At 39.3% G+C, this 8,715-nt stretch overlaps 1 protein-coding gene across 2 annotated transcripts in view; it reads right to left on the bottom strand.

Annotated features, from left to right (window-relative positions):
- LOC110028347 (LRR repeats and ubiquitin-like domain-containing protein At2g30105) overlaps positions 1 to 8,715 on the bottom strand; it is a 60,228-nt gene that overhangs the window by 4,912 nt on the left and 46,601 nt on the right. For both annotated transcript variants that reach the window (XM_020730166.1, XM_020730164.1), the window contains exons 7-9: positions 4,743 to 4,880; positions 4,155 to 4,203; positions 3,978 to 4,043 (exon numbers count right to left, since the gene is read on the bottom strand). In XM_020730166.1, coding sequence (XP_020585825.1) covers positions 3,978 to 4,043; positions 4,155 to 4,203; positions 4,743 to 4,880 — 253 coding nt within the window. The remainder of the gene's footprint in view (positions 1 to 3,977; positions 4,044 to 4,154; positions 4,204 to 4,742; positions 4,881 to 8,715) is intronic.

The following is an 8,715-nucleotide window of genomic DNA, read 5'->3' as shown; positions in this document are numbered from 1 at the left end:
GAATTTGATTTCCTTGGGCACTCTACACAGAAATGGTTTCATTCCTAAGGCAGATGAGGATAGGGAAACCATCGAAATTGTTAAGGGTGCACTGACTGTGATGAAAGGGAAGATCACTGTAGGTAACATCTATAAACTGATAGGGAGTACAGTTGCAGGTGGAGATCGCTCTGTTGAATCATATGGTGAAAATGCAACAGGAACTTTGACCAAGCCAGGTTAGATGGTTTGGTTGCCCAACCCACTTTGGTATAAAGAGACTCCATGAGATTTTTTCTTCTAAAGGGGCTGAATATTCACTAAGGTGGAGATTTGTTTGGTAGGCGCATATACCGGGTGATGCATATCTCCTAAGGTGTTGGATATTCGCCAAGGTGGAGAATTGTTAGATATGGCTCATATCTAGGGAGTTGGAGTTTCTTTTGAAGAGGCGTGTCTCCTGGTGAAAAGGAGTGTCTCTTGGAATAAAGGGGGTTGGGAGGAGCGAGGGCGTGATTGTAATTTTATCCGAGGGTTAGTATATGTCTATTTATATGTGAAAACCTATGGGATGTATCTTGAACTTCTCTGAAATAGTGAAACCGCCGCTCGCTCCCGAGGACGTAGGCAATTCTTTGCCGAACCTCGTTAAATCTCTGTGTTCTTCTTCTGATTTGTGTCGATTCCTGTTTTTATTCCGCTAATTTCACAACAAAAAGAAGAAATTGCCAAGCAATACAACCTTGTCCCCACTAGCATCACTTCTCTAGAGTAATGTTTTTGAAGGTTAACGAAGAAGCCTTATGTTGTTTCCAATGTGAAAAGAGTTGTATTTTATGGGTTTTTTTATAAGGGGCAATTTGGTATTTTGGCATTATTTACTTGTATGCCCTGACCCTCCTCTATAAAAGAGACTTATGGCTTAGTAAAGAAATTGTTACTCCAAACCGTTTTTTTTTTTCCCCATCCGGTGCTAGTGAAATCTCCCTCCCCGTAGACGTAGACGAATCAAATCAATTCAACACCAAACCACATAAATTGTTTGTGTTTGATTGTTAGTGTGTGAATTTCTTTGTTTCCACATAACAAAAAGTGATATAATATCAAGGCTTTAAAAGATAAAGGCATCAAGTCAAAGAATTGAGTGATGAAGAGAAGCTAGATATCACTTAGGGTCCGTTTGGGACAGCTTGTGAGTTTCAGGATAAGCTGTTTATCCTGAAACGCGGTCTGCGGGCCGGTCGCGGGGGTCGACCTGTGGCCTGCGTTTGGTGTAAAAACCCAAATGCAGTTTCAGATAAGCTGGCAAAACGCGCAAACCAAACTGTACGGCGGAGTTTGAAAACGCCGCCCGCACTTATAAGCTGCCCCAAACAGACCCTTAATCTCTTAATAATCTGTTAAAAAATGAGCCCATCAAACTCTTTTAACAAATGGTAAGTCGAATCGAGTTAGAAAAGCAGTTTAAAGGTAGAGATTCTAAGAAGAATCTTTACAGAGATTTTATACCTAGCATTAATGTGATGGAGTTTCATGCTAGATATTCAATATCATATATCGCCCGAGAGCAATTACTTATAGGTGATGATCAAAATTGCATGATTAATAAGAATACATAGCTTATTAAATTGGTGCGGCTACATTGGTATAGCGAGAGGATGATAATCGATTGCTGGTTAGGAACCTCAGAATAATGCCCATGGAATTCCATTCCTCTCAAGAAAAAGTAGAAAATGGGAATTTGGATCTCTATCATGAATGCTGTTGAAGATAGATATTTAAATCCGCGGCAAAATATTTAGGAAGATTTACATAAATAACACTCAATTCCTTGTATTTATATATCTGTTGAATCTAAATCTGTCCCCCCGCCAAAGGAACAGAGTCAGATTCTGGGGGAAGAAGAAAGAGAGAGAGGGTTGCCCTGTCGGGGGGCAAATAGGGGCGGTCCTCGAGCTTGACGGCCCTTTTCATTCCACACAAGTGAGAATACAAATGAGAGAGAAGGGGGGTAAGCTCCCTACATAAGGGGGAGAAATAGAGCCTAAGAGACCTCTTTTACATGTCAAGGAGTTCTCTATTTATAGAGAGAAAAGAGGGCAAAAGTTACATGTATACCCCTGTTTAAAGGGGAGAAGAGGGGTAATTTATTCTATATCTCACTGTTGGCGCTGGGTGGTTAACCAAAATGGCCAATTGTTTGGGGGTGGCTGGCCGAGGCGGCCAACAATCTTCCTTCATTGTGGACGGCCAACTTGGGTGGTTGCCGGCCAAGATTATACGGTAAATGGCTCCTGTCGAGATGCTAGCTCCCTGTATGAGCTCAACCAAGATCTTCAGAACTTCAGGATCTATTTTCCCCAGAAGTTTAAATCCTTTACCTCTCGTACTATCTCCATCTCCTAACATCCTTAAACACAAGGATAATTCTAGAGCACACAGATCACACGCGCTTCCTTCCTGCAAGTCCGTGTAATCCGCTTTGCCTTAGCCCGCAAGAAGCAGCAATGCCTCTCTCCAACACGCAAAAACTGTAGCCACTTCAATCCTTCGCCTCCCTGTTGTCGAGTGGAACTCCAGAAACAAAGCCCTGCTCCACGGCCCTCGTAACTCCGAAGCCGCAATTCCACATCGTTTAGCAGTCCCGTCCTTGCATTCTCAGTTCCAATAGGAGTTGAAGCAGTTGCACTAAGATATTTGTATCTCAAGCAAGGCGATGAGCATCATGAACTCGTTCATCAACGATATTTTTGAAAAAGCTTTCACAGGAGTCCTCACGCCTTGCTCGATACACTAAGAAGCCGACCATTACTTCCCACGAGATTCAGACTTCCGTTCGTTTGGTTCTTCCCAGAGAGCTCTAATCGTGATTGGATCGCATGTCGCAATCCGTTGGTTGTCGTTCCAGCTAATTGCATGTCGTAATTGCCTTCCCAGCGAGTTGTGAGCCCGTCTGTTGCCTTCATAGCGAACTCTAGTCGCCAAAGTCTGTACTGATTGAGTTGTGCCGATCCTAATGATCGAGCAGCACCAAACTAGGGTTAGACTCTGATACCATAAGGTATTAATCGCTCCTCAAAACTTACCCATTTTTTTAGTGGCTTGGGCTTAACATTTACAAATTAATCCCTAGACTTCTTGTACTTACAAACAGGACCCGACATTACATACAAATCGCAACATTTATAAATGCTCTTCCTCATCACCAATTCAAAGTTCTTGTACTCACAAAGAAAAAGTACAGACACATTTCAAGCTTGTTTGTAGCTTTTGTTCTTCGAAACCTTTTGAAACTTTCTTTAAGAAATGCCTACTATGTTTGGCTGCCAATAAAAATTACTGCCTAAAAGTAAGACTATGTACACAATATCGGATTTTTAATACTGCTACTCTAATTTTTTACTACTGCTACTCTAATTATTGGGACTATAAGTTAAAATACATTGGCTGATCCTAATTCTAGAAGCTTATAAATCTTGTAGGCTTAGATATTAAATACTAATCCAGCATTAAGCAACAAAATTTAGATTGGAAAAAGGGAAGCGGAAAAACAATCAGGCTGAGCACTATCCATAAGACAAATAAGCGGCTACTGTACTCTGGGCTCTAACACGCTTCAAGATGAACTTGAGACTACTGGACATAATATAACAGGAAAAATGAAAAATAATAATCAACTAGAGAATATAATAAAAAATAAACTCAAGAAAAAAAATGAAAATATATTTTCTCGAGCACTAAACCTAGACCGCATTATGATGATGCATTAAAGCAGTATGTAAAACAGTGCATCCATGCAATCAAATGTATGAACATTGTTGAAAGATGTGTGGCTAAATGAACATTAATCAAAATAAATAAAAAAATAAAGCACAAGTTACAAAATAGTTATTGCATACTTGATTAAATGTAAACTTAATACTAAATGTTCTGAATAATTTGTATTCCTGTTCTGCTTAAAGAAAATATGCAAGTTGCAACAGTAAAAAGAAGCAGACCTTCAGATTTTTTAAATCTTCAATTGTTTCTGGTAATTCGGTCAAAAAATTATTTGAGATAGATATCTGCACAATTACAGTAAAAAGCATTGTTAGCTGTGACTCTTACATGATAATTGTTGCTTGTATTAATTGCAACTCAATAAGGGAGAATAAAAACAAGTAAAAAAGATGAACCTCATCAAGCGAGGAACAATTTCCAATTGTTGCAGGCAACGAGCTTATCCTAAGAGTCACAAGAGAAGTCAACTAAAGAGAATGGATTCTATCCCTAAAGCAAGCCAATCGGTCATTTTGGTAAAATAATAGGAAGATTTACATACAAACCACTCGGTTCCTATATTTTTACATGGCTAACACTTCAATTTCACCTTACCTACGCTTTCAAAGGTGAATTTCACATTTTAAATGTTGAAATGGTAATATTTTGATGTGATACGAAAGATTTGAGTGTTATAAATATAAAAAATAAATTTAGGAGTTAGATATATAAATATATAAGAATTGGGTGGTATGTATGTAAAAGCATCATAATAATTTTATTCCTTCAACCAGTTTTATGGCTTTAAAATCATATAAAATTCCAATATCGGTAAAAGTACATCAATTAAAACAAAGATGTAATTTTCAAGTTGCGAGATGAGGTAAATAGTCCCGGAAGACGTGAAATAAAATAGAAAAAAAAAATCGAACTCTGTTGATCAAGAAAAAATGTATAGTTATAATAGAGTATACTAAGCTACTAGCTGTGCATCAAATGGCTACCTATTGTAGTCTGCATTGAAAATTTGAAGCTGATTCAGACATCCAAGTTCATCTGGTAAGCATGTTAGCATGTTATTTGCAATATGGAGTTGAGCAAGAGAGGTCAAGCTACCCAAAGCAGGTGGCAAAGTAGTTAATCTGATAAATAAAATAAAACTGGTATTAGTTAAAACTTAATAAATAAACAAAATTGGTGAAAATCACAAAAATTTAAGCAACTAAAATCTCAAATTGAAACACCTTAATTTATTACATATAAAAAGTCCTTTGTGGGCTCCCGATAACACACCAGCTAAAGATTCTCACCTCATTTTGTGGGGATTTTATGATCTAGTTTGAAACTTCTTACAAAAGCAACCCCTATAGTCAATTAACCCTCTCGATGATAAGAGAGAACTCTCGATTAAAGTTAGTTGTTAGACACAAATTATTTAGTTTATAGTAACAATACCATAATTTTAGATTGAATAACTTCATTGGTTTTAGCTTTAGAGGGGATGGTAAAGGGATGACCACAAGCCCAATCAAGATTTTATGCTTCTTTTTTTTTTAATGCGACATATGGGATGGGGATTATTCTGGATGGGACTTCACAATCCCGAATTGAAGAGGTTTTGAAGGAATTCAGGGTAAAAAAAACTGCAAATAAAATTCATAATGATTTTTTCATTAAATCGATTTGATAATAAAACAACATTAACTTTGTATTAAAAATAGTTTTTTGTGTATTGATCCCTCACACAATTTATTGTTTCTCGTGCAACTCAAAGTTCATCCTCGTGCATGGGCAATTTGCTTGTTATAGCATTTGAGTGATGAGCTGTGCATTGTGTGATACCAGAGTTAATCACAAACAACAATGAAAAATATAAATTTTATTACGAAATCAAATATAAGTTACAACAAACAAATGTCAAAATAGGAAAGAATAATAGACACTCAACTCAAACACCAACTAGGGAACAAATTGAAGGTGGTGGAGCTCTAGTTGGAGGGCGAATAGTGCATATAGAGAATTGGATGGTTGATAGGTGAAAAGTGGAGCGGCAACAACAGGGTAAGGTGATTGGGGAGAGGGTGGGGGGAAGAGAATAGCTCAGTTGTTGGAGGATGGTTGACAGCTAGGAAGTGGCATTGGGACTACAACAAAAGGGCTGGAAGGGGCAGCAACGGGCAAAACAATTCCCATAGGGGATGGTAGCAAGCAATTGGGATGAAGGTCAGGAAAGCAGAATAACGTAGGAAAACACTACCTCAAGATGAGTTAAAATCAAAACACTTTCTTGCCTTTAGATACAGCCTAGAAGGAAAAACCTGAGCGACAATGGCTGTCCTCACAAAAAATTGAATAAAAATTGACCTAAACATGAATTAACATATGTATAAGCTTAAGGCAAAGAAAAGTGGGCCCAGATCTCCATGCTAGGAAGGACAAGTCAGTCCCTCATTTGCCTAGATCTAACCAATCCAGAGCAATATTGCGGCATCTGCCGTGCCTGAGGCAAAGATGCCCTTCATCAGTCTCCTTGGGTTAGGAGATCTATTGACTCATTTGCTGAAGCTTTTATCGGCACGTTAAAGGTGATGGAGATGTTGTAGCCTCTCGGGGCTAAAGGATCTTTGAATGTGGTCCTATAAGCACTTGGATCATAACGTCGATTGCACTGTCTTTGCGTGTCATGTAGATAATTTGGAATCCTCCCAAAGTAACCCCAGGTTGGCTCAACCTAATCCGAAGTGAGAATAGACTGAACTCCCTCTAACGATGGCAGCCATAGCGATAAGGTATCGATCATGATATCTTGAAATGCTCTTTGTGGTGACTATCCCATGAGTGGAGTCGACGCCTTTGTCCAACTATCTTCTACCATCATCAATAACGACCTGGCCAACACTTCACTCCTAGCAAGGGCGCATGTAATCTCAGACTCTATAGAATGTAGGACTATGCACTTATCATCTTTGGTGAAGGAGTAGGTGTTCCCAAATTAGTCATGCTAAGGTCGACGATCAAATTTCCACGATCTCCCCAACAAAACTGATAAGCATTCATGGGCACCATGTCGGACCAAACTTGATTCTGCAGTAGGTTTCCAATTAAAAACTCAAGAAAACACATCCTGGCAATGTTGGCCTTGTTCTTAATTTTCAACTACATCAAGGATATGGTTAAGAATGCTTCTGAGTCACGAGGTTCAATTTATCCACAATCTGTGTAAATGTCACATTCTTACTTCTCCCTCCATCAATGATAAAACTGCATACCCCTCCTTTCACAGTGCAACATGTGCAGAATATGTTGTGCAGAAGCCATTACTGCTGTTTCATATCCTTAATTTGTAGGACCCTCCAAACCACGAGCATATAACTCTCATCCAATAGAAGATGGTGCTCCTTACTTTGATCTTTAGTTGCTTCTTCGTCACTAACTTCCTCCACTACACCCTTCTCGCTGAAGGACATAACTTGGCTCATTAGACAACTAAAACTGATATGTTTAAACTTGTGGCATCTGAAGCATTTTTCAGCCTAGAGCGGTAGTGGGCGTGCTACTCTTCTCGAACTTCCTCGTACTCTAAGTGGTTATGTTCTATTCTTACTAATCTGCTCCACTCCCTGAGGCGTCTCCTCATAAGGTCTCTAACTGTGGGTGGCTGTGTGTGACGTTGGTTCTGTTGTCTCTCCACTTTCAATGCTAATGTCTGCACATCCATCATTGCCCAATAGAGTTGTAACTGGACTACATTATTGATGGCGGGCTTCAGGCCTCCCAAATACTTGGATATGGTGTTTCTCTGTCTCTTTAGAGTTACACCTCAACTTAAATTGCATAAATTCTGTCATTTACTCCTCCATTGGTAGCTCCTTCTGCTACAAGTAGTGGATCTTCAAGAAAATTCATTGGCAGTGATGCGGGGTATGTACTGTTTAGCAACTTCCGTATCATCTTCTCCCAAAAAAATGATTATGTCCCGTTATTCTCTCTACCTCTCCCTTTTCAGGTTCTCCCACCACAAAGAAACATTCTTCTTCAGCTTAATGGCGGCGGGCTTCACTCTTCTATCATCAAGCACCTTGTATTCAAAGTTTCTCTCGACAATCTACATTCACTTGAGAAAATAATTTGGTTCCATTACCTTCTAATAGATACATCTCTATATCTTCTAACAGACAACTCATCTTTGTTTCAAGTAGGCATCTCATCTTTGTAACCGCAAACAAATGCCTCATCACTATATCTTCTAACAAACATCTTATTTTTATATCTCCGGTAATATTTTACCCCAAAACATTGTGCATGTCTTTTTCTCCACTAGAATCATTCGTACAGAAGGGATTCAGATGTTCATCTTGCTCTCTCTCATGGAATTCACCGTTACGATCCACGGTGATCTCGCCCTGGGTTATATCCTCAATGGCATCGAGCTTATGTAACACTTGGTCGAGTAGACGTTGTATGTCATCCATGGTAGATTCTTAATCAGATTCTGACAATTGTTTCATCGTGGTCGTGGTTATGGTTTTTGGTATAAGCATGTGGAAGGAAGTGTTTGGGGTGGAGGGAAAAGAAAATTTTTGGGACGGTGATCTGGAGGATGCTAGAAACTCTAAGATAAAACCAAGGTTAGGCTAGCTCTATTACCAAATGATACCGGAGTTAATCTCAAATGGCAACGAGAAATACAACTTTTATTATGAAAGTAAATAGGGGTCACAAGAAACACACGCCAAAATAGGAAAGAATAGACACTCAACACAAACACCAATTATGGTAGGGCACGAATCAAAGGTGGTGGTGTTGCGGTTGGAGAGAGAATAGCGGATAAGAAAGGTTGGATTATCGAGAGCTGACAAGGGAAGGGGCAACAACAATAAGGACAGGTGATAAGAGGGGGGGTTAGGTAGATGTACAGTGGTTGGCAACTAGGAAGCGGCGTGGGGCAACAACAAGAGGGATGCAACAGGGTGGTGG

Source organism: Phalaenopsis equestris, unplaced genomic scaffold, assembly GCF_001263595.1.
Source record: "Phalaenopsis equestris unplaced genomic scaffold, ASM126359v1 Scaffold000511, whole genome shotgun sequence".
Classification (NCBI taxonomy): Eukaryota; Viridiplantae; Streptophyta; class Magnoliopsida; order Asparagales; family Orchidaceae; genus Phalaenopsis; species Phalaenopsis equestris.
Note: the sequence above shows the minus strand (reverse complement) of the source record. Positions and strands in the feature narration are given on the sequence as shown.